General features: G+C 36.9%; 1 protein-coding gene across 5 annotated transcripts in view; it reads left to right on the forward strand.

Annotated features, from left to right (window-relative positions):
• The window catches only part of NEDD4 (NEDD4 E3 ubiquitin protein ligase), a 146,619-nt gene that overhangs the window by 94,685 nt on the left and 25,095 nt on the right, over positions 1-26,839 (forward strand). For all 5 annotated transcript variants that reach the window (XM_059913231.1, XM_059913232.1, XM_059913229.1 and 2 more), the window contains 13 exons: positions 1,590-1,640; positions 3,097-3,158; positions 5,676-5,778; positions 10,485-10,651; positions 12,560-12,677; positions 12,769-12,936; positions 16,397-16,462; positions 19,334-19,453; positions 20,687-20,890; positions 22,112-22,192; positions 22,419-22,473; positions 22,570-22,628; positions 23,676-23,741. In XM_059913231.1, coding sequence (XP_059769214.1) covers positions 1,590-1,640; positions 3,097-3,158; positions 5,676-5,778; positions 10,485-10,651; positions 12,560-12,677; positions 12,769-12,936; positions 16,397-16,462; positions 19,334-19,453; positions 20,687-20,890; positions 22,112-22,192; positions 22,419-22,473; positions 22,570-22,628; positions 23,676-23,741 — 1,320 coding nt within the window. The remainder of the gene's footprint in view (positions 1-1,589; positions 1,641-3,096; positions 3,159-5,675; positions 5,779-10,484; positions 10,652-12,559; positions 12,678-12,768; positions 12,937-16,396; positions 16,463-19,333; positions 19,454-20,686; positions 20,891-22,111; positions 22,193-22,418; positions 22,474-22,569; positions 22,629-23,675; positions 23,742-26,839) is intronic.

The following is a 26,839-nucleotide window of genomic DNA, read 5'->3' on the forward strand; positions in this document are numbered from 1 at the left end:
AGTATGTGGGTGGATGCATGCAGGAAAAAAATCTCAGAGAAGTTACTTAACAGTTAACTCTAGTGCCCTCCGGGAACTATGATTGCAGGGTCAAGGTTTTCATAAGCTTACTTTAAATTGATAAAGATTATGGGTGACAGATATTTACTGTCTGTTACGTGTATAGGTTTTTTTTTAACAATTAAAAAAGCTTAAGAATAAAAGAATGAATAAATAAAAGTGTTAATATTTCCTCTAAAAATATGTCACTTAGTTTTGATAATTGTGCTATGGTTATGTAAGATGTTAACATTTGGGGAAGCTGGTGATTTTATTCTTTAAATATTTTTCTCTCTTCTCTCTCTCTCTCTCCTTCTCTTTTCTCTTCCTTCCCCTCCTATCTTTCCAGAACTTCACTTACACATATATTATACTGCTTGATATTTTGCCACAAGTCCTCTTTATTTTTCATATTATATAAATTCTTTTGATATATCTTCAGGTTCACAGAACTTTTCTCTAGTTATTTTCAATCATATGTTAAGCGGATCCACTGATCTTTAATTCACATATTCTATTTTTCAGTTCTATATATATTTCAAAATATACATTTAATTCCCTTTTATAGTTTCCATTTCACTGCTGAGATTCCCCATCCATTCATTTATTATGACCTTATTTTCCATTTTACGTCCTTGAACATCTTTATAATAGCTACTTTCATTTTCCTGTCTGCTAATTCCAAGATCTGGCTTATCTTGTGGTCAGTTTCTATTAATAACCTTTTCTCTTGCTACTGGGTCACATTTTTCTGTTTCTTTGCATGTTTAGTAATTTTTAATGTATATTGGACATTATGTGTGACACATGATGGATACAATGAGTTTTGTTATCTTTCCCTAAAGAGTGTTGATTTTTGTTCTAGCAGGTTGTTAACTTAGCTGAACTCTAAATGCTAGCTCCCCTTAGGTGAACATCAACTGTGAAATCTATGCTGAGTCCTTTCAGCCTTCTAGCTGTTGCCTTTCACATATGCAGTTCAGGGATCAGCTAGGAATTTGGGTAGAGTTTATACGTAGATTTGAAGGGACTCTTGTGGCTTCTTCCTTTCAGGGGTTGTCCCCCTCACTTTCCAGTTAGACTGTTGACTTCAAAGTAAGTCTTTGGACTCCTCAAATGAGTAAGATTTCAGATTTCTTTTTGAGTTCCAATCATTCCACCATATGAACTGTGGAGTACTACCAGGTGAAAAGCCATATGAACAGGAATCCTACCTAACACAGTTCATTCTTTCAAGGATTGACTCCCTTCCAATTTCTGCTTGCTTTTGGTCACTCTGTGGTGCTTTCAAATAGTTGTTTTGATATATTTTCAGAGTATATAGTTATTATCTTCAGAAGGATCAATCTAATATACTCTATTCTGCCATGACCAGAAGTTGTAGCATATTACCTTTTATTTTCCATTGATTTTTTCATTGATATTTCATAGGGTTAAACAAACAAAAAAAAACTTCGATGTATTTTTGTGAATGATGACAATAGCTCATCAAAGTTTTCCAAAAAGATCAAGCATATTACTAATGTCATTTTTTCTTCTTTCTTTTGTAGACAAGAGATGATTTCCTAGGTCAAGTGGATGTTCCTCTTTATCCATTACCGGTTAGTATAGATGTCCATGATTTTACTTTTTATGTTTATTCTTTTTATTTTAATAAATGCTTACAGATACACAATATAGTAAATGTAAATATTTGATTTGTAAAGTGTATACTGCTATTATTTCTTGAGCATATTATTTTCTGAAAACTCATCTCAGTTTTCCATTTTATTTTCAAAATTCCCTTACATGAACCCCAGTAAGAAATAGAGAGCCACTGAAGTTGGTTGATATCATGAAAGCATTGTTTGAGGAAGATCAGTTTGGAAATATTCTACTGAATAACTAGACTGGGGAGAGCTTAGTCTCACAAAAAGAAACTAAGATCAATTACAACAATATGGGCATGAAACTGAACCTGGACCAAGCATATAGCAACAGAAGAAAACAGACAGATGCAGGAAACATTTCATAACATAACATTACTGGATCAGGTTTTTAACATGGAGATCCAGTTGAAAAAAATAAAATTAAGCAAAAAGTAAAGATAATACAAGTTGAACTTGCGAGATAAGGGTGGTATCTCAAGTAGAAAACATAGGAGGAAAGCCATTTTTTTTTGAGATATGATAAATTTATTTTTGGCCATATTGCATATGAGTAGTAAACAAGAAAAATGAAAGCTTAAAGTGGGCAGCTGACAGAGATATAAAAATAAGTTGTGTAGGGAAAAGGGTCTGGAAGGATTGAGAGCTATCATTGTTAAGGCAACCGCAGAATCTCTGAGAAGAATGGGCTGTCCAAACAAGAGGGATGAGAACATTGAAGGCTAAAACATTGAACGTTCATCAGTGTGGGTCTGTCAGAGGAGAAAGAGAAGACAGACCAGGAGAAATCGGAAAAGAACAAAGTAAAGTGATGCAATGAGAATTTAAGAGTTTCAAGACTGAATGGGTAGTTAACAATGCAAAGTGCAGCAGAGAAGTAAAGGAGAATAAAAACAAAGGGCTGCTGAACTTGATAAGAAAGAGAAGTAATACTTCTTTATCAGTCTTTTCTGATGTTTATTGTCTCTCTGTAGTCTTTAGACATTGCAAGCTTTTGATAATGAATTTAATCCAGTCTTATTTTCCAAGCTGCTTACTTTTTTGTTCTCCTAGAACTGTGTCTATGATCTAACCACGCCAGCCTGCTGACATTGTACATATTCCATGTTTCTTTGGGGCGCAAGCATACTAACCATTCTCTACTCTTTTTCCACTTTTACCCTCCCTTTGTCTTCACGACACACCTGCTCAGCTAGTTTTATACTGAGTTGTGATGCCAGGTGCAATTCCTGCAGTGCAGGAAAGTGAAAGTGCTGTCAAATTACCAACTGTTACCGTTTAATAAGCTGAAGCTACTTTTTTCTCACCTCTAACTTCAATTATGCCTTAGGTCATAGTTAATGAATATTCTTGAAAAGTATATATTTTTGGTGTTATAGATGTATCTTGAAAACCCACTGTTTTATTCTAGACAGAAAATCCAAGAATGGAGAGACCATATACATTTAAGGATTTTGTTCTTCACCCAAGAAGGTCAGTAAATATAAAATAATAACATATGAAATTTTTTTTAATCTCTTTATACCTTACAGTAGCCTCTTTAGAAATTCAGTTTCAACCTTTGTAAATAAGCTACATATAAATATCAGTTTTTAAAAGCTTTATTGCTGTTTCTGATTAAAAAGTAATATATGCACAGTGCAAAAATTCTGAAAATACAGAAAAGTGATCATACCCCTTTGGGAAAGACTTGTCTCCCTTATATTTATCATACTATGAGAATGAAATTTGTCATTAGTTTATATGTATTTTATATCTTACAGTATATGTAATTTTGTCATACTGTGCTTTAAAAAATCACAAACATCAATTCATGTAAAAAAAACATCCAGGGAATTCCCTGGTGGTCCAGTGGTTGGGACTCAGCACTTTCACTGCCATGGCCCTGGTTCAGTCCCTGGTCCGTGAAGTAAGATCTTGCAAACTGCATAGCACAGCCAAAAAAAAAAATCCAACTTGATACACACAAAACCATTTTCAGGGATATATAACTACATTTAGCATACTTTCATTTAAAAAAAGATATTTCAGAAAACTCAAATATTTAGAGAAAATAACATGAGCAAAGACTATAATTTACAACCCAATAGCCTGTTCATAATTCCATTTTCCTAAACTGAATTACTTGATTTTTGTCAAAATTTTTAAGTTTAAGCTGTAAATAAAACTCCTTTTGATCTTCTGGACCACAGAATCAAGTAAAATCTGGTGAAGATGTGTATGTGACTTTACTGTCAGAAAGGGCAGAGTAAAGCAGAGGAAGGAAATCTGTGAAAACAACACTATATGTTTTGTTTTTAAAACTAGAAAATGCAATTGAAAAATATAGTATGGGAACTTAGTAAAATTTTTGATAAAAATATTTTATATTTTTAATCAAAATTTTTAAGTATTCATTGTAATATAAATTATTAAAATAAGGGGGACAGTGCTTTCTGACTGTGTTCATATTTACTGTCTATAAGAGAAACCACATATTTAATTTCTCTAGAAGTCTTGCAATATAAGTCTCTTTTCTTCCTTTAATTTTGGACTGATTGTGACATCTGTATATCAAGAATAACTAAACATTTCTTTCTTCTCTTATTTGGTTGCTCTAGTAACCTGCTTTTCAATTTGTCAAATGCTTTCCAGTATCTTTATCTTCAAAACACTTACATCTTCTGTCTGCACTGGGTATTATTACAAGTGCAGAAAGAGCTTTATCCAACTACATTCTTAGATTTTTTTGAGCATCACTAAGCCCAAACCCACAGGCATATTATCTAGTTGGAAAAATATAATAAAACCTATCACTGTGGAGAAACTCTCCTATAAAATATTATCTGAGTAAGTTTTCTGTATCCATCTTTTATAACAAGTCAGAGTGTTCACACCTCCTTAACTATGGAGACATGAGTCACGTTAGTGGCCTGGGAAATAAGCATCAGGGGTTTTATTGACCACTCAGGGAAGGTACACTTTCCAAATCCATGAGCACTGTGTAGAGAAGAACAACTAAAAAGCTTAAGGGAGGCATTGGGGGTGGGGTGGGGTAGGGGAGTATCTCTTGAAGACAGGATAAAAGATTAGGACTTTTGTGTCATATTACATAACTGAAATCTATTAAAAGAAAATACCCAAAAAACCTATACAGAAAGCTAGGACAAGCAAGGATTTCTTAAGTAAACAGGATGCTAGATTTGGTGGGGGCAATAGACAGAGTTAGGTCTATCAGTTAGAAGCTTAAGAAAGACAGATTTTAAAATCCTTAAATGTTACTACACTGGGCAGCAGCCCTTAACTCAGGCAACTCATTATTCAAAGAGGTGATACAAGATACAATATGAAAACAGATGAGGTAAATTAACGTATGACAGATTCAAACAGCTGTCAAAGACACTAGGTTTCAGGCAGTTATCCATCCTTGCTCTCCACTTTTCTGTCATCTTATACAACATGGCTAGATTATTATCCCTAAAGCACATCTCTGAGGGTGACTTTCCCTATTCCCAAAATTCTATGCAAAATAAAATCTAATAAAAGTTCTCTTATTTCACATGGATCTCATCAGCTGGACCATTCCCACTCCCTTTATGTATCCTGTAATTCAGCCAGTCTCAGCTACTGCCATTTCCTTAACTGCACCCCAGGTTTCCCATCTATTTCCTTGTTTTTGCTCTCTTCTCTACTCATATGCCTTTCCCTTCACTGCCACAGATCAAAATCCTCCCCAGTCTTCTAGCCCCAACTCAAATGCCAACTTCTCTTTCAAATTCTCTCTGATCTTTCACTTAAACTTCCATAGTTCCTTATTTAGCTCATAACAATTATTTATTTATGGATGTTCCTTTTTCTCCACCATCTATTCCTTTTCCTAAATATCTTCTGCACTGGAACTTGTCTTTGAATCTCCTCTAGTAGCTACTAGATGTTCAGTAAACTCTTATTAAATGAGTGCTTTTCTTCTTAGTATTAAAATTTTGTGAATTATTATTTTCTTTTCTACAGTCAGAAATCAAGAGTTAAAGGTTATCTGAGATTAAAAATGACTTACTTACCTAAAACCAGTGGCTCAGAAGAAGATAACACAGAACAGGCTGAGGAATTAGAGGTGAGATTTTATAAATATTTGGTTAAACTAAAAAGAAAATATCTAATTTCTTATTTTACTATACTCTGAAGAAAAAATAACTATTCAAATAAAGTTAATGTGTGAAATAAAAATTACTTCCCTGGACATTTGTTTATTTTACCCAAGAATTTGTTAAACATTTCTTTCCGCTAAGGATATTTCTGTAGAATGAATGGCCATTACTGATGGCATTCTTAAGGGTTAGGGAATAGAGATTGTAATGTTTATAAATGAAAGCGTTTGTTGTAATTAAGTCATTAACTGTTTCTAGTTTTTCAGAGTTTTCTAAAACGATGTCATGTTCCCCCTCCATTAAAGTAAGAACACAATTTAGTATTTGTAAGTTAAGTATGTGGAATATTTGAGAAGGCTCTACTAATTAGGAACTCTTTTATGAAATATAATTCCTGTTACTTTTCCTATCGTGCTTGGGGTGGGAGTGGGCGGGAGGGCTCATAGAAAAGGAGGAGACTAAGAGAGAGAGAGGGAGAGAATATAAGTGATCTAATAAAAAGCCACATTTATGGGAGGCCAGAAGAATTTAACCATCTTCACGGATGACAGGATAAGAGGAAGTCCAGTCAAGGATTTGGGCAGAACCACCTGCCTTTGGGGTGCGTGAAGAAGAGGCAGAGAGTATGTACTTGGAATAGAATTGGACAGGGATTTGGAGCCTGGAATCTTAGTTGCAAGCTCTGCTGCTTGTGAGCTGAGTGACCATGTGAGTCTCTGACCTTCTCTGGACCTCAGGTTCTTCCTTTACAGAGTGACAGGGTTGTACCAGATGACCTCTGAGGTTTCTTCCAGCACAAAAATTCATGATCTGAAAAGGGAACAATAACATTTGCCCCTTGAGGTTCCCACTGAAGGAAGCTTATCATCAAAAGATAGCACCTTAGTCTACCACATTGACTGAAAGCACCCAGTGTGCTGGCATCAGTCTGCTCTGGAGGGTTTTGTATGTGTGGCTTCCTCAACAGTCATGCCTCTTTGATCAAGGTCTGCTGAAGTCTCCAGAAGAACTGTAAGGCTGAGGGACCCTTCCCCAGTGCTGGGCTCTGCATCACACACCCAAACGTCTTGAGAAAGAAAGTTCGAGAACAAGTAGTGCTTTTGCAACAAAGCCTTCTGGGAATTTTTTATATGCACTAATGAGACTTTACTTTGTAGGGGAATTCATAATAACAGAAAGAAAGAACTTTTTTTCTTTAAATCATAGACTGTAGTTAGCCCTTACTCTGGCAATCAAAGAACTTGGTATCCTCTCTTAAGTCTAATTCCCTTATTTGATTACCTTTTTTTTCGTTTTAGTTTTTCTCTGATTTGTCATATAACAGTCTTTTTTTTTTTTAATTTAGAAATTTATTGAGTAGAATTTTCTGTACCTGGCATTTTGGTGCACAGGGAAACCTGAATAATGGAATTCTGTTTGAAATGAAGGATGTCTGCTGTAAAGAAAGAAAATTCTTTATTTAGTAACTTAAAAAAATTTTAACAGCATTTCATTATTTGGTAACCTGCTCCAAATTTTGCCCACAGACACGTATCACAGGTACCTTATTCACAGTTCAGTTTCTGTGGGTAGAGCTGCTTCGCTTCATTTTGTGGTCTCATGTCTCAATGTTTGAATTCCCTCAGAATGCACCTTATAATTTCAGTAGATGTAAGCATGCAGGAGTTTATTTATGAAAGGCCCTCGGAATTCAAACACACGAATCTGTGCTTATTTATCTTGTGTAGCTAATGACCAGAGAAGTCTTGTCTTTGACATTTAGTTTGTGACTGAATATATAAAATCCTACCATTTAAAGAAAACAATTGTAATTCTCAGAAGAGGCTCACTCTTAGGCAGTGTATGCCCTAGTACGATAAAGTGTGGCTATAATAGATAATTGTGTAATATTTGATTTTTGCACCCCTTGTAACTTTAGGTTTAGTTGTATGTATTTTACACAATTACCGTATAATATAATGTTTGTTGTACCTCTAAATGCTTTCTTTCTGGACTTTGACTCCGTTAAATTGTGGGCAGTTGCATATTAGTTTTGAGGTTAGTAATAAAGTAACATACATTGATACTTAGAAAATTATTTTGTGAAGAATATTAGCTGATACATGTTTAATAGGGAGGCATTCTCTACAGAAAATGAAAACTCATTCTTTCTAAACAATGTTCAAATGTGTAACTGTACTTCCTCCTGGAACTGAAACAGGTTTTTTAAAAATAGGCCCTTACTTAGTTTTTTGCCCCTTCACAAGTTTACTTGGGTAACATAAATTCAATAAGTAGACCTTTAAGAGAGAAATCTTTAAGAAGATTTTAAAGAAATATTTTTGGTACCATTTTCCAAGCTCTGAATATTTTTATAATCCTTCACAGCAGAAGTGAGGACCCTTTTATTAACAAATTTTATTAATCTGCAGAAAAATAATCAGTGAGCATATTTTTTTAATTAGTCTTTTTTTTCAAGAGAGTGAAATATAAAAGTTCAACTCTAACACTTTTGAAATTGAGACCAGAGAAGTAAAATGTGATTTAATATGTACAAGACAAATTTTTAGATATATAGATCCTATATCATGATCATTTAAAGGAAAGGAAAGGAGAGAGAGAAGGAAGGTAAACATAGATGGAGAGAAAAAGTAAGGGGTTAGAGGGAAGGGAGAGAGAATGGAGTCTGGGCAATAAAAAGAAAGAAAAGAAATTAACGAGATATCAGTTCCCATAGAAGAAGATATAAAGAAGAAAATAGGCTAAGAAAGAAAAGGAGTCTGTTTTACTTCCCATCCAGATTCCTTTTCCCAGAATAATTCTGTCTGTCTTCCTCTCTCCTACCCCTCACCTTCCTTTCTGCCTCAATCTCTAACCTTCACACTGGAGCTAGCCAGAGGAGACCAACCTTGCTGCAGAAACCCCTATCCTTTTCTCCCAGAAAACATTTCTTTTCTTCCCAGCTGTTCTCCTTGACCCTTCCTCTTCAGAACCCACCTTCCAACATAGAAGAATTCTCTTCCATCTTCTAAGCCATCAACTGGCTGGCACACAACAGTCCTCCAGTGCTAGATCCCCAATGTCTAGAACAAAGGGCTCTCTATATATTAAGGAAATGATTTTTTTACCTATTATTATGGTACCAAATATGTTCCCCAGCTTGCCTGTTTTTTTTTAACTTCAATTTAGTAGTTTTTGCCATGTACAAATTTGGGGGGTTGTAATCAAATCACTCAATTTCTTTTATGCCTTCCGGGTTTGATGTCATACTTAATGGCTCCTCCACTCTTAGAATATATTTTTTTAATATCCCCAGGTTTGCTCTAATACATTTCGGTTTTACTTTTTAACATTTTAAATATTGCTCAATCTGTAACATTCTGGTTATAAGGTATGAGGTAGAAACCCAGATAATTCTTTCCTTTTTTTCTAAGTAATTTGCCTATCTTCCCAGAAATTTGAAATGTCTTTATCATATACTAAATTCCTATAAATTTGATTCTCTTTCTGAGTTTTCCAATTCTATTCATTATTGTGGTTTGTGGTATGTTTTATCTGATAAAGTTAATCTTCACTCTTCTTTTTTGGAACTGTGCTGATTATTCTTGCTTGTTTTTATTTCTATTTGAACTTGAAAATTGCCTTGTCTTGTTATTTTCAAAAAAAAATCCATAATGTAGTTCTATTGGAATCTTGGCAACTTTATAAATTAACTTGGGGAGAATTGACACCTTTGTGAGATTAAATCTTCCTAGCCAAGATCACATTATGTCTCTTCATTCATTCGGGTCTTCTTTTGTGTCCCTTTAGGAGAATTTTTAAGTTTTCATCACTAGTGTATTTATGCTTCCTAACCATACTGATGTTTAGCAGAACCTTTTACTGACGGCCTTTTCTTTTATGAGGTTTCTTGTATAAAAGCATGTCACTAACCCTCGCTATCCTTTTCAAATAATTCCTTACTCTATAACTACCCTAGCTAAGGGTTTTTGTATGTTTGCCCCTTGCTAGTCTCAGAGGAAATTTCCAATGCCTTCCTAGCATATAAATAAAACAAAACAAAACTTTCGTTCTTTGACTGTATTATGACCTGACCAAAATGCCTTTCCACGGTCCAGAGGAGAAAGAGAAAAGTCAGACCAGAGAATCATCATGTCTTTTCCATCACTCAATTATTTCTAAATCATTTGCCCTTCCCTATCATGGCTCTACATATTTGATCTTCATCCAGTGATTTTTTTTTTTTCAGGTTTCAGAGAGTTGTTTATTTCCACCATAAACAAGGTGCTTTCTCTGTGGGAGAGACAATGCCCAATAAGACATGATCCCTGCTTATAAGTTAGAGAATAGAGTAAGGTTAAACTATGCTTTTCAATTTCTAAGTGCCTTCCAGTGCTGTTTGTTTATTTGAAAGTTTTCTGTGTCCTTTTTCTCCTATTAGACATGTTTTAAATTTTTTCAAAAAAAATTTTTTTCAAGCAAAATTTAAATGTTATCATTTTGCAGAAAAAAAAAATCTTCATTATCATAAGATATTCCTATTATGGTCTTAAAAGTTGACAATGTGCTAATTCTGTCTTTGCATAGTTTCTGGAACTGGGTGTGCTAAATCTCTTTTAAAACTTCCTCTAGCATAATTTATAAGGTTAAAAAAATTAAGCACACACTTAATTGTTACCATTCTGTTTTTCAGCCTGGCTGGGTGGTTTTGGACCAACCAGATGCTGCTTGCCATTTGCAGCAGCAACAAGAGCCTTCCCCTCTACCTCCAGGATGGGAAGAGAGGCAGGATATTCTTGGAAGGACCTACTATGTAAACCATGAATCCAGAAGAACACAGTGGAAAAGACCAACCCTTCAGTATGTGATGACTTTCATGTTTGTAATCTGAATACTTTTGGACCACTAGTTTTCATTTTGAAGTCATGGCTCAAATGGCTCAAATGGATTCGTAATAGTATGGGGATCCAAAAACTGCAAGAATGCTAGGATTTTTATGGCCCAGGGCTTTAAAAATGCTGTCATGGATGCTTCTTTTTTAAAATGATTTGATAGTATTAAAAAGTATTTGAGTCACAAATACCACCCTTCTAATTGCTTCTTTATTTTAATAAATTGTCAGTTATTTCTGTTTTTAATTATAGCCACAAAAGAAATGTTTTTCTCTTGAGATTAATTTAGAAAATCTTGGAGATTTTTTTGTAGTTTGTTACTAAAATATAATGAGATGTTAATTTCTACAGTACAGTATTTTTAAAGTGTAAATTATTTATAAAATTGAAAGGACTCAATTAATAAGGTCTTTTGTTAAACACCCATTTGCCAATCTGGTCAATGTATACATAATTTCCAGTGTACCCAAATCAAGGACAGAATGGCCTTTGAGGTATTCTGATTTATGTTTCCTCAGTGACATTTTTCTTTTATTATCATCAGACTGAACGTTTGTAAATACACATTTATAAATTCTTCCATTATTCATGTTTATTATCAAATATCCTTCCACTTATCCTTCCTTATAACCTTATGAAGTCTTTCTTTAGTTGTCTACTTTTTGACACAGACATAAAATTTTTCTTATTTGTCCCTTAATGTTCTAATTTTTGGCTTTGGTATTTTGTATCTGATATAGTCCAAGCACTTTCGTAGACATTTTCCCTTTTCAGATCCTTCCAAAGCAAATTAATGATCCAAGTTCTTCGTGTCACAGAGGCATTGATCTCTGTAGAATGGCGTACAGATCGCAAGACTGAAAGCACGATAAATTTCTGCAACATCCTCCTGTTGTATACCTCAGTATTATGGCAAGCCTGACTTGAGCAGAATCACATTTTTTTCACTGTGGTTGGTGTTGTTTTCAGCCAGCAAAAATCAACTATTTAGGAGGAAAAAAGTGTGAGGCTTTCCCTTAGGACCACTATGTTTTCTCCAGCAACAGTGCAGTAAGAACTGGTCTTCTGACTATCCTGGGCTTATCTGGCATTAAATAAATTAACAATAATTTTGTTATTAAATATCTATACAAAATTCTAGATCTTATGGTCTGGCTATGTTAAACACAACTAGCTAGAACAGTATAACTAAGAAATGACTGGGGAGTGGGTGTTCAGTCTGATTAACCGTACCTTTCCTAGATTCAGACACGCCTTTACTACTGTCCTTTTTCAGAAGAGGTCCATTACTGTATATGATCAAAAGCAGATAGATACCATTTAATCTGTACTCTATCAATTTTTTAATTATAGTGTCCTTACACTGTCTTTCCTTCTGCCCTCTGTGTTCCTACACAGGAAGCTTTACTCTTGGCTTAAGATCAGTTCTGGAAAATGTTACTGTCTGATTCATGAAGATGTATATGTAACTCTTAAAGCTTCTGTTTTATGAACTTTCTGGAGCTACTTTAGATTTTACTCTTGTAAGAACATGGTGAAATAATAATATAATGAAATTATTTATGAAACTCTCAGGTATTCATTCATTCAGCAAATACTTTTTGAGTGCCCATACATGGGAGACATTATCCTAGGCAAAGTTAGGAACGAAAATATTAGGCACATTACACATTTTCACAAAAACTTTAACTCCATAAGGTACTCTTGCAGGTACCGTTGTGCCTAGGACTTAATCTATGCATCTTGAAGCAGCCTTTGGCCCAGAACAATAAATTCTGATCTAATATAGGTTTTTTTTTTTAATGAAAACAGAATTTTTGACTATCACTTTAACTCTCTTCAGACGTGGGTGATGGCTTTTACATTTCTAATACAGGGACAGCCTAACAGATGCTGAGAATGGTAACATTCAGCTGCAAGCCCAGCGTGCATTCACTACCAGGCGGCAGATATCTGAGGAAACAGAAAGTGCTGACAGCCGAGAGTCTTCCGAGGTAGAAATCATTTTCTTGTTCTTGTGGATAGACATATGTTACAGCAGTAGATTGAGGTATGTGTGGCTTAAGCTTATTCTGTTCATTTTAGAACTGGGAAGTTATAAGAGAAGATGAAGCCACCACGTACAGCCATCAGGCCTTCCCCTCATCTCCACCATCAAATAACTTGGATGTCCAGACTCATCTTGCAGAAGAATTGAATGCCAGACTCACTGTTTATGGAAATTCAGCCACTGGCCAGCCAGTATCCAGCTCAGTAAGATGGTCTTAGATTTTGTTGGAGCTTCAGGATTTTGTATTATATGTTATTCCATTCAGTGTCTAAAGACTGAATGTTATCTTTTTTCCTCCAGTTTTATTGAGATATGGTTGATATAACACATTGTATTAGTTTAAGATGTACACCATAATGATTTCATATATATGTTGCAAAATTATAACCACAATAAGTTTAGTTACTATCCAACCCTTCACAGGCTTTTTTTTTTTTCTTGTGATGAGAAAAAAAATTGTCTTAAGTTACACGTAATAATGTGTTAGGGACTTTGGTACTTCACAGCACGGCCGTTTTCAAATATCCCCACTAATAATAGTATGAAGCAGAGTCATGGAAAATCCAAATGGTCATTGGAGTCTAAATGTCCATTACATAAATCAGTGCCCTCCAGCCAAAGGCTGCCAGGAACACACCTGTAATTGAACAAGTTGGGTTTATTACTCATTTCAGCAAGGGAAAAACACACCACGAGTATCTCAGTAGCAGTATGTTAGGAAAGACTTAAAGGATTTGGGCTCATGTTAATCAGTTTTGAGGAGGGTTTAAGGAAGCAGGACTTTGCTCTGCATTGGATGCTGTCAGGAAACAGAGATTATTCTGTGATTGGGTATCTCAAATCTTATCTGTAGCGAGAATAAAGCTATATTTAGCAAAAAAGCAGCAGTCACTTATATCTGCCAGGATAGGGAGATAATTGATATTTTGTGGCTTGGACAGTGTTCACATTTTGCTGTGTTTAGGCATGATTACAAAGTAGTGTTGATTTTGTCTTGATGCTGATGAGTGCCAGGGTGGGTCCTGGGTGTTAAGGGTTACTTTTCTCCTTCTCAGTTATACCACACATGTCACCAACACACATGTGAATAAGAGCTGATGTACTTTGACTAAACAAGAAGATAGATGACCTTCTCACTCCAGCAACTGCTTGAAAAATTGCTGTCTGTGGGGTCCAGAAGCAAGTATTCCAACATACACTGCCCTGATGAGGTCCTTGTGGCTAGCTCTCTAATCTTATCAAGGGAGACCTTTCAGTGGAAGACAAAGAGGCATCTGAGGATGCTGTGGTCATTTCCAGTTGGAATTCCTTGCTTTTCATTCAGTTAGTAAATATGGAGGGCTGACTGCATGCAGGTTATATGCTGGTTAAAGTATCTTCAGAATACAGCCCACCTATCTGTTTAAGTATTGCCTATGGCTGCTTTCACACTAGATCGACATGGTTGAGTAGTTGTAGCAGAGACCGTTTGGCCCACAAAAAAATATTTCCTATCTGGACCTTAACAGAAAAAGTTTGCCGACTTCTGTTCTAGCACCTCCCTTAAGAAGCTTCAATGTAGACTGTTCTATGTAAACGCCTGTGTGAATATCCAAGAGCAGGTCTGCCTGCCTGCTCCCTTCCCCTCCTTTCTTCCATCCGTCTATTCTATCTTCCATTCATTTCATTTTATTTGTTTGTCAGAAGAGTGGGAAAGGTCAAAGACTTAAAGGATAAGCTATGTTGATTTGCTGGTGATAAATCACGTAAGATCCTATTCCCTTTCTTCCTGTTATTATTATTTTTTTAAATTATAAAACAGGGAGATCAGCTCGGTGCTTTGTGACCACCTAGAGGGGTGGGATAGGGAGGGTGGGAGGGAGACGCAAGAGGGAGGAGATATGGGGATATATGTATATGTATAGCTGATTCATTTTGTTATAAAGCAGAAACTAACACACCATTGTAAAGCAATTATACTCCAATAAAGATGGTAAAAAAAAAAAAAGTAAAAGGTGGCACCCATACAATGAAATACTATGCAGCCATTGAAAAGAATGAAGCATCTTTGAATGTATATGTTGTATGGAACAATCCCTAAGAGATATTGCTCAGTGGAAAACACCAAGGTACCGAACAGTGTATTTGGTACGTTACCATTTATAAAATTATTTAAATGACAGAGAATAAATATGTGTATCATATTTCTTGAAAACTAAACTAAACTTGGTAACATTGCTCAGCTCTGAAGAGAGGAACAGGGTAAACAGGGCATATATCTTTTGTACCTTTTGAATTTCATACCATGTGCGTATTAATTCAAAAAAAATTAATTTAATTTATTATTTTTAAAGTATTATATGGTCATGGTTAAAAATTGAAACAGTACTGAAGTCTGTAAAGTAAAAATTGAATCTTCCATTTTACCTCTAACATGTGCTCCCTCAATTGCCATTAATGGTTTGGCATATATAGTTTTAAACATTTTCTACATATTCATAAACATGTATGCACAGACATGTATGTATATCATTTTTTTAACCTGAGATCATCTTGTATGCACTTTCTGGTAACTTACTTTTTTTACATACTGTATCATAGACATTGGACCATTTCAGTAAATATAGATGTGCTCTTTTTAAAACCAACAACAACAAAATAATCAAACATCATTCCCTTGTGCAAGTAACCCTTAAGCTATTTCTCCAGTCTCCTTTGATGGACTTTAGATTGTTTACAGTTCTTTGTTATTGTAAACAATCCTACAGAGGCTCCTCTGACTTAATTTATACATATATTATAAATTTTAATGTCATTAAGTAACAGAACTAAAATATTTCAGATGGCAACAACAGCGTGCATATAAAAGCACAAGGAAAGAAAAATTATGCGAGTTCCAGGGAACAAGTAATCTGGAATGTCCAGAGGGTGGGTTGTGAGGTTGGAGGGCTGCAGCCAGCAGGAAGAGCCAGGTCCGGAAGCTCACTAACATTGTGTTCTGTGCTGTAGATTTTATCCTAGTGACTGTAAGTCATTGAAGGGCTCGGAGTGAGAGAATGATGTGATGACATCTGCGCTGCAGAACGCTCTCTGGCTGCAGCACGGGGTATGGAGAGTAGATTTAAGCAAATAAGACTTGCAGCAAGCACATCTGTTAGGATGTTGCCACAGTAATAGTCAAGGTGATAAATGATGAAAACTTGAAGTTTAAAAAAAAGTGTAAGGGAAATGTGTTTGAGAGCTAGTAAAGAAATAGAATGCGTAGGATCTGGTAACTGACCCGGCTGTAAGGGGGGAGAAATCGGGGGCTGACCGACGTCTGCCTAGGGCAGCTGCTGGCCTCCCCTGCTGCCCACTGAGATGAGGAATACCTGCAAAGGAACAGGTTTGAGTGGGTGTGGACAGGGAAAAGCTGAATCCAGTTTTGGACACAATAAAGGGTTCTCTGTTAGACCTTCAAGAGAAAGTGTCCAGGAGACAGTCTAGGACTCGAGGGACAAGTGTGAGCTGGAAGTTGGAAGGCATCGGCGGGGGTGGGGTGGTGTAGAGCGAGGCTGAGAGTGGGTGGAGTGGGTGTTCTTTCTTCTGCCCCATCATACCCACCCTGCCACCTTATCTGCCATTCAGAGACAAAGCAGAGACCTAAAGTTATTATCGTTCTTTTTTTTTTTTTTTTTTTATAAGAATCATTCCAGCAGAAGAGGCAGCTTACAAGCCTATACTTTTGAGGAACAGCCTACACTTCCTGTGGTGAGTTTTAGCCTCTCCTCTCAATCCTCAATAAAAATATAAGACGCAGCAACTTCTTTTCTTTTGGAACGCTGAACATGAACGTTTGATCCAGCACAGCAACTGGGCTCTGGGGGATGAGGTTGAGGGAGGGGAAATGGGATAGGTAGGCCCTTTAAAGACAAAACCTGGAGAACTGTCTCTCCCATCACGAGAAAGCCAAGTCCCCATGTGCTGGTGGGTAGCGTCTGGGCTTGGCAGGTGAAGCGCTGTGTGGGCTGGAGGTGTTGCGTACAGATCGAGACTGTGGTCTCCAGCGGCCTCTGCTCTGTGCCTGGCCCGTGGCATCTTGCGGCTGTTTCCGCCCCGTGCGTGAAGCTGCGTCAGGGGCCGGTCCCTCAGGCAGGTGTGCCCCGGTGTCGGCAGGCTTGGCGGCCAGGATGGACTTCATCAGCCGCTGAGGAGCGGTCTGCTGCCTCCTCCGTAGCATATCCAGCCGTGACCTGGGCTGGAGCTTAGACCTAACAACGTCATGGCCTCCATCCTCTTTCTGGCTCAACCATCATTGCTTTGAGTTTGTCTCTTCCTCACATGGTCCCCGCTTGTTTTTTAAACCAAATGTAAGCACCCAGGCTCCTGGCCCTTTCAGCCTCCCCTCCCTCTTAGCCACCCACAGACCCCCACCCCCACCCCGCCACCTTCCCTTCTGTCTGGGCTCTTTCTTCCAAATAGCCTGTGTCCCTGTCCTAATTCTCTCCCCATTCTGGGTCTGCGAGTGTTCCAGTTCCCCACTTAGACTGGCCGCCTCCCTTTTTTCCCACCAACCATTTGTGATTTTGAATGGCAGTCTGTATATTAATTTTGAAAAGCGGGGATTGTTTTTGCTTTCACGGGACTTCCAGCAAAGGAATGCACAGGCCCAGAAGTCCTCGACCTAGGAGTGGCTCATCTATCTAAAAAGGTGGCCCTGCATCAAGAGAGGGACATGGACCCTGTGCTGAGGAAGGAAGGGGTACCCACCTGTGCAGTTGGCCCAGTCACCAGTGACCACCAGCAAGAGGGTGGATGCCACGGCAAGACTGCCCTCCCCAGCCTTCCTCGCGCGCTTACTACCCCGTGTCTGGCCACCTCCACTCGCCTGGAGCCACTTAAGGAGATCCCTGGTATTTCTCCCACCTCGCTCCATCATCTCCTCTATGCATTGAAACTGGTGAATTTCTGATTGACTGACAGGCACTCATCCAAGAAACTATTTTAAGTACACCAGATGAGCCACAGAATCTAGAGATGATTTACATTTTATGTACTGGAAAAACTATTTCCGTGCCTTTTTCTTCTCAATACATTGATTAGAGGTCTGTTTTGTTTGGTTGCTTGTTTACAGCTTTCTTAAGGTATAATTTACATGCCATAAAATCCACCCTTTTTTAAGTACACAAGTACACAATGAGTTTTAGTAAATTTATGCAGTTGTGCAAATAGCACCACAGTCAAGTTTGAGATTCTAACAAAAAGTTTTCTTAATCCTAATACCTACTCTCAGCCCCAGGTGAACACTCATCTGCTTTTGTTGCTAGTTTTGCCTTTTCTAGAAATTTCATATAAGTGGAATTATACAGCATGCCGTCTTATGTACCTGGCCTCTTTTCACTTCATGTGATGTTTTTGAGGTTTATCCATGTTGTGACATGTCTCGGTAGCTCATGATATTCCATCGTGTAGATACGTCTACTACATCCCATTTATCTATTCACCAGCTGTAGGACATTTGTAAAGTTGGGCAAATTTGAATTCCATTATTTTGTAGACTCACAGCTCATCATAACTGTCAGCAATGTACATCTACCCCCGTACATCTAGGGAACAGTATATCTAGTGAACAGACTAGTGTGATAGTTTTTATATGTAAGAGACATTAGGGAACCAGGCCAAACCTTGGAGAGTCTAATCTCTAAGACAAAATGGGTACTTCCCTGGTGGTCCAGTGGTTAAGTCTCCGCATTTCCAATGCAGGGGGCGCAGATTTGACCCCTGGTCGGGGAGCTAAGATCCCACATGCTGCATGGCCAAAAAAATTTTTTTTTTAATTAAAGCTCATGGAAAAAAAAAAAAAAAAGACAAAAGGAAGGCCAGACCTGGACTATTTTAAGTAAACCTGGAAAACTAGACCTTTTTTGTTCATTAGTAATAAACTACAATAATCAGCACGTCCCCAGCCCTCACAGAAAGAAAGCAGGGGTAACTTTGGACTTGGCACATATGGGTGATAATTTCTGTAGTTTGACTACCTGGGTTCAAATCTCAGCTCCACACTAGCAATGTTATCTGGTAGGAAATTGCTTCCATTTTCTAAGCTTCAATTTCATCCTTAAGTAAAATGGGCCAGTAATCTTAATTATCTCATTACGGTTTGTGTGGAGGTTGAATGGCATGATCTGTGTTAAAGCACTTAGTGTGCGGTGGTTATTACTCTCATGATTTTTAGTGTTATCATTCTCATCATTATTATCTGTTCTACTGGAGTTTTTTCTTTTAAGTGAAATGCTGTACACTTTAAAATATGATTTAAAACATGATTCATTTTAAGGAGAGCTAGCAGTGGGACTTCCCTGGCTGTTCAGTGGTTAAGGCTTCGCCTTCCAATGCAAGGGGTGCAGGTTCGATCTCTGGTCGGAGAGCTAAGATCCCACATGCCTCGCAGCCAAAATACCAAAACATGAAACGGAAGCAATATTGTAACAAATTCAATAAAGACTCTAAAAATGGTCCACATCCAAAAAAAAAATCTTTAAAAAAATAAAAATAAAAATAAAGAGAGCTAGCAGTGAAAAAGGGATGTGGTCCTTTTAAAAAGGATTCTTTCTTATTAATATTTAATTATTCTTCACTTAGCTCTTGCCTACTTCATCTGGATTACCACCAGGTTGGGAAGAAAAACAAGATGAAAGAGGAAGATCATATTACGTGGATCATAATTGCAGAACTACTACCTGGATAAAGCCCACTGTACAGGTACCCTGCAATCTATCCATTAATGTGTTTTCTTACATAATTTGAACCATCATATTTCTGTGGAAGCTATTACGTCACTTTGTAGTATATGCTGGATGCTTCTAATTATTTTCTGATATTGGTGCTAATTGTCTGCCATTTCCTGCAGATCTCTAATATACATGAATCACCACTTGTTATTATGTAAAACAAGTCCAATTGGGAATAGGAGGACAAAGTAAATGATCTGGTCCACTGGGTAATTGTGTAACTTGAATGGTTAAGATCATTATTTTGCTAAAAGATAATCTTGGCGATTAGTATCTATCAAAGAACTTTGTCATGATGACACTTTGTCCTTAACAACAGTGAGTGCCTTTTGTAATATTTCCTTGTAAGCATTTAGGAAAATATTTTGTCTTATCACCATGTCTCTTATTGAGAAATTTTTTAAAACTGAAAAGTACAGAGAATAATATAGTAAATACCCATTTTCTTAACACCCTGAATTTACCGCCATTAACAAATCATCATATGTTTCTAGACATTTTCTTTTTTAAAATAAAATCTTACAGATAAAACTAAATTCCTTTTAGCCAAGCACTTGACCCCACTACCCAGAGGGAACTACCATCGTGAGCTTGTTGGGGATTCTTCCTGCCTATTTTATGTACTTAATAGAGAGCTAAACAATGCAAAATGTTATTTATGTCCATGTGTCAAGTTTTGCAAAGATGTGTTATATAATTCTAAATATTTTTTTGCTCACCATTGTTTTAAAACCCTATCATGTTGTTTTATATATAAATCCAGTGTATTTCTTTTAACTACTGCCTTATATTTCATCACATGAATGTATTACATTTCAGGTATGCATTTCTGTAGTATATGTTTGTCATTCATTTTGTCTTCCCAGCATTTGAACCCACTTTTTGTGTATAGGAAATTCCCACTCTATATGAGTCTTCTGGGTGAGCAAAGACAACCTTCTCCACTTGGCACTGCAGCTTCCCTTGCAACTAGGGTTAACAGACTGACGGTTAACCAGCATTCTTACTGCTCAAGAATTAGCTGAGAAATTATAAATTATTTTAAAAACAAACTTTGACAAAACACTGTATTGGAAAAATGAGCCTCCAATCTTTAGGCCTATTTATAATTGTGTGTGCTGTTTGCAGGTTAAGTTACCTTTTTAACCACAGCTATTTGTGTGTTCTCTATAAACACTGCAACACGATTGAATTAACGTGCTAGGCCACAGTGGAGACCAGTCAGCTGCCGTCAAGCCAGGGTTCTTCTGCAGGCCCTCACCCACAGGCCCCCACGAGTGACGCAGCACAGCAGGTGACCCAGCCATCTGAAGTGGAGCAAGGATTCCTTCCCAAAGGCTGGGAAGTCCGGCATGCACCAAACGGGAGGCCTTTCTTCATTGACCACAACACCAAAACCACCACCTGGGTAACTTCAGTGCTCTCCAGTTTAAATTTATAACAACAGTAATAGTCTCTCATGTGTAGTTTTTGATAATCTTTAATTATACATTAATATACCCTACATTTCCTAGTCCTCATTTAGAGATATGTTGAATTCTTAATAGGATTATTTCTATTCAATATGTTTATGCCTATTTTTAATATTTGGGGGGACTGTCATGGAGATTCATTTACTTCCTGTTTGCAGTTTTGGGGTTTTTTTGTTTTTTTGTTTGTTTGTCTTTGTGTGTGTGTGTGTTTTTTTGGTCACACTGTGCGGCTTGTGGGATCTTAGTTCCCCAACCAGGGATCGAACCCACACCCCCTACAGTGGAAGTGTGGAGTCCTAACCACTGGACCCCCAGGGAATTACCATGTTTGCAGTTTTTAGCTCACTACATGAATACTGAGGAAGATATTTAGTCATAATCCTTTCCCTTTATATAAGGCTTATAGTTCCAAAGTACTTTTGAATCCATATCTCATAGTACCCAAAAAAACTTATGAGACTAGGTAGAATAGGTATTTTTATTTTAAGATAAGGCTTAAAGTTGTTGAGCAGTTGGTTCACCACTAATTGAAAAATTACTGAAAATCAGCAGCAGATGAAGAGATTTTGATTAATAAATTTGTTTAAAACACCAATATACCTAAATAAAACTAAAATTATACAATAAATGATTTAAGAAAATAATATTAAAATTATAATATATATCGATAAATCCAAATAAATTAAATTTTGTTCTTTCTTTCAACAATTTGAATTGCCTTTAATAACCTTTTTGTGCTTACCTTCCTATCTTTCAAAAATATTAATAAATTAACACCTTAGCAGCTAGGTGCCTAGAAGCATGTTCAGGGCCTCAGAAATAACATGTGTTCCAGTTTTATGTCCCACTCTTACACCAGTTTTTATTTAGAGAAGAGCCCTAGATAGTGACACAATCCATAAAGAGTGGGCAAAATACTCCGAATGGTTTCTGTGAAAGAGGTAGTGAGTTAATACTGATCCTCCTCTGAGATCTGAGAACTGAATTTTGTAGCGTGTGAGTGATAGATTTTAGATGAGAACCTATTATTTCATAGAGTAAGCAAAAGAAATAAGAGTGATATCCATTGATATTAGAAAACATAGTAACAGATTGACTTTCATGATTTTAAAGTTTGTGTGTGTGTATTGTTTTCTTTATTTATTCTACCAAAAAAGGAAGATCCAAGACTGAAAATTCCAGCTCATGTGAGAGGAAAGACATCACTTGATTCTTCCAATGACCTGGGGCCTTTACCTGTAAGTTTACAGAACTGCTACCCATCTAACTTGGCTATCTCAAACATTTGTATTTTGGAATACAGTAGTTCTTTAACAACTATAATTAATATTATTGTTGAAGTGTTGATGTCTTCTACTAGGAATGGAATATGCAAATTAAATCAACCATATAACCAAATCTATTTCTCTGCCCATACATCGAAAACCCTTTCCTAACATAATTGAAATCTATTCTTCATTATAGCCAGGATGGGAAGAAAGAACTCACACCGATGGAAGAATCTTCTACATAAATCACAGTATGTGCAATGTGATTATTTTCATTACATTATCTTTTGCAGTATCGAATTTTGTGCGTGAGGATGGAGAACATCTTTTTTTCTCTCTTTCTTCAGATATAAAAAGAACGCAATGGGAAGATCCTCGGTTGCAGAATGTAGCAATAACTGGACCAGTAAGTCTCTTTGTATCAGGATCCTCTGATGGGGTTGTCCCCTTACCTGTCTCTTCAAGGGCGTTTGATCAAGGACATAGCACTAAAGGTGTTGAGAGGAAAGCACATTTGCAGATCTCCCCTCTCCCCACCGCCCATACACCAGGTCTCAGTTATTTGAAAAGAGCATATAAAGTCATTATCCTTACTCTGCACGGTAGCCTTGTGAGACCAGTGAGCCAGATAGTCAAATACTAAGGCAGTGGGCTGCCGTGCTCAGGCTGGTACTTGCCATTGTCTGAAGAAGAAGGCTGGCAATCCTCGGCAGATCAGAGGAGCCAAGAGTGTATCTGGTGAGGAAGCAGAGAGCACCCTGTCAACTCAGGGTCATGACTTGATCTTTTTAGTTGAAATCATTGTAAATACCGGTATATAAGACGTACTCACATTTAAGTACAATTATTACCATGTATGATATTTACACTACTCTTTTGAGTCAGATTAATGATAGGAAAATCATTTTTCTCATTTATATAGCTTCTTTTTCCAACTTTAGTTTTTCAGATTTTAACTGTTTCCTAATTCACAAAAATAAGTAAAATTGAAGATACAGTTCTTGTAGATTACTCTTCTGACTCCATGTTTAGTCTTTTAAAGTAATGGATAAAAAAGGCAACTCCTCAGAGTTCAAGCAAAAAGTATATTTTTCAAATTGTTCCTTTAATGAAGAAATCACTTTGAAAGCCTCTTTAGAAATGGAAATTTTCATTTCTAATATTTCTCTACTTGGAAGACATTTCCTGTTTCTGGCCTGTTGCATTTCAAGGATATTGTATGATGAAAATTACAGCCATAGGAGTTGCTGAATACAATTTTATCTTAAACAGAGAAATTAAAATTTTTTAAATTGTATATATGGTTTTTCTTTGAATTAAACTTTTCTTTTCAAATATTCTCTTTTAATGCCTTTAACTTATATTCATCAAATACCCAGAGGGGAGTTTTTTAAATTGTTCCAGAATGAAACAACTTAAACCTTCTTTATTTTTCCAAAATTTTCAACTCAAGGCAGTGCCCTACTCCAGGGATTACAAAAGAAAGTATGAGTTCTTCCGAAGAAAGTTGAAGAAGCAGGTTAGTGATACTTATAACGAGTTCTCAGGAATGATTGCCATATAGACTGAAAGCATGGGAAATGCATTTTAAAAAGTAACAGAGAATTTATTCTATATATTAACAACTTTGAATAGTTTCTTTTAGGGAAAGGATGTGTATTTTTTGAGTACCTGTAATATATGATTAGAGACCACAGTTATTTTATGTCTTCATTTTTCAATATACCTTGTAATATAGAAAAATAGTATTAGAAGTGTGCTTTTAAAGAGCTCTAACCTGGTTTCCTCGTGGGTTTGTGGGGTTTGGGTTTTGTAGAAACTAAGCAAGAGTAGCTCAGGAGATTATCCCCAGGCCTGGACTTAATTGTGTAGGAGGACTCTCTGGATTCCTTTTCTGCTTTGACTATTGTTTTCCAGTGTTAGTCATTCGTTATTTACAGCTTCAAATATAATATATCTCTGCATAATTTGACAGTACAGCTGTGGTTGGAGCAGTCCTCTTATTGCTTGTCTCCTTCTGCTTATCAGAAATGTTCACTACTCTCTTTTCCATCACCACAAATTCATTATGTTTGGAACTAAACTCATCTGCCCATCTATTTCATTTCTGTTGATGATGACTATTTTTCTTTAGTAATTTTTTAAAATTGATTGAAAGATTCTTTAAATTCCATAGTGCTTTAGTTTTCAAAGGTTTCACACACACGATTTCATATAACTCCATAATAACCCTTACCCCCACAACCTCTGTATTGCCCCTCCCCCCTTCCCTCTCCCCCTGGTAACCACTAATTTGTTCTCTATATCTGTGAAGGTGATGACCATTTTTTAATGCCTTTCTAATTTGCTCGTGCTTTTCCCCTTGCCCTGCAGTTTAGGAGTACTGCCACTAGGTGGCTCTATTGGGTTACACTTACTTGCCTTCCAAGCCTGAAGCCTGCTTTTCCAGATTCAAGATGGTGGGTCTGCTTCCACAGATTTTCTCATCCTAAATTTAACAAAAAAAAAAAAATGAAATATGATAGATTTTTAGTGCAAATATTTTATGCCTGAATAAAGTCCTAAAATGTCATCAATGTTTTAAACTCATTTTCAATAATAATTTTATGTTAAAATCACTCTGGAAATTTGTTTTCTACTTCTTAAAATTATTTGGGATTTTAAGCCTATTTTGAGTTACTTGTCTGGTAAATATTTTCATTCTTAATGACAGTGTACGGGTGGAATAGAAGCACTAGCTTCTCCATTTGCCAGTCTGAACACTTATAAGCATGTTACAGTATCTAATGGTTGTTGAGGCAACAGGTCACAGAACACAAAAACCATAATGAAAGCAGTAATATTTATTGATCTCTCACTCCATACCAGGCATTTTTCTTAACAAGTTACATGTATTATCTACGTGTAATCTCTACAATAACTCTACAAGGAAGGGACTATTATTATCACATTTTAGATCTGAGGAAACTGAGGCTCAGAGAAATTAGGCAATGTGATCAAGTTCCATGGTTGTTAGTGGCAAAGCCAGAAACAAACCAAGTGGTCTAGCGCCAGAGTCCATGCTCTTAAGCCACCTGACATATCAGATTGGTGATTAAGAGAAGAAATTACCCAGAATGCAACAAAGATATATAAAAAGATTAAAATTATGAAAGAAAGCTTAAGAAGCATGAAGCTGTTCCAGAAAGAGAGACTGGAGAGCCTGAGGAAGAGGCTGAGAATCTGAATCCTCAGTTTAACAAAATGTCCCAAGCAGGATTTAAAAAATAAAATCCCTATCTGGACACATCACAGCAAAAGAGCAAGATGGAGATGAAACTATCTAAATCAGTGCTCCAAAGTTTTGAGCTGTCTTTATCCTTTTCCTCTGCCTCATCCTTAACATCTCATTAGTTAGGAATAAGGGTGGCTGATCATTACTGAGATCACTGCATGCCTGGTATCGTGTCAGCGCAAGAAATGCGTTATCCTAGTAAGTCCTGAAACAGCTCCCTGAGGGTCGATATTGTTACTGTCCCTATTTTATAGGTAAGGAAATTAAGCCTTCGAAAAGATGTGTGAGGTGAAGCCGGGACTTGAACACAGGGTCCACTGACTCTAGAACCCATGCATGGTTCACCACTCAGCTCAGATGTGGAAATTTCTCCTTCAGCCCTCTCTTCGTTGCCACTGCTCACTCACATGGTCCATTCGTCTTCTCTCACACCGTCTGTGTCAGGGGTCTTTCACTGACCAGCATGCCTCTTGTCTCTCCTTAAAAACACCCTTCACACTTGACGCCATCAGCCTCTGAGAACCCACCAGTCCGATCCTGTGGCTTCCTGCTCAGCAGCTCTTCCTGGTCAGCCTTCACGCTGTCTACACTGTGGCCTCAGACTGCTTCTGTACCTTCTTGCACTCTAATCCCTCCTCTCCCTCCCTTCCTCCTTCTGTACCGTCCAGCTGTCAAATGGCTTAGACCCTTCCTGCATGCTGTTCCTCAGTCCCTCTCTCCCTTCCCCTCTTGAAGCCCCCTTGATTGTCTCACTTGCAATTAATAGCTCAGTCTTTTTGCCCACAGAACTTTGCTTCTATTTCTATTTTAAATCTCAGAATTAGTAACATTTACATTTGTTTCTCACACACACACCAAATTATAAACTCCTTGAGAAAGTGACCACATCTTCTTATGCCATGTTTTTACTCCCTTCTCCTCCCATCTCTGGCCCCACTGCGATACCTACCTAGCATGGGCCTAGCCCAGAGCAGGCCTTCAGTAAATGCTTGCTGAGTCACCTGCACTGTTTGCCTAGTGCCTAAAATTCTAAAATTCCTTTTCTCCAATCTTACCACTTTTTTAAATTTCATAAGCAGCAGAGGAAACTGATTATGTTATGCTTATATCACTTATATAAACTGCTTGTATTATTATGTTTCTATAGGGCTTTCCACTTTTCTTAAATATATTGATAGTGAAATTGATTTTTTTTTCCCTTAGAGCTAACCCTCTTTTTGAAGTGACAGAATATTTATAGTATGTTTTCTTTTCATGGTTTCCACTTGAACGTTGCACACAAAGCACTCAAGAATAAAATATTCAGATATATTTCTATGTAATTTACAACAAGGTCTGCCTAA

This window comes from Balaenoptera ricei, chromosome 2 (assembly GCF_028023285.1).
Source record: "Balaenoptera ricei isolate mBalRic1 chromosome 2, mBalRic1.hap2, whole genome shotgun sequence".
In the NCBI taxonomy this organism is placed as follows: Eukaryota; Metazoa; Chordata; class Mammalia; order Artiodactyla; family Balaenopteridae; genus Balaenoptera; species Balaenoptera ricei.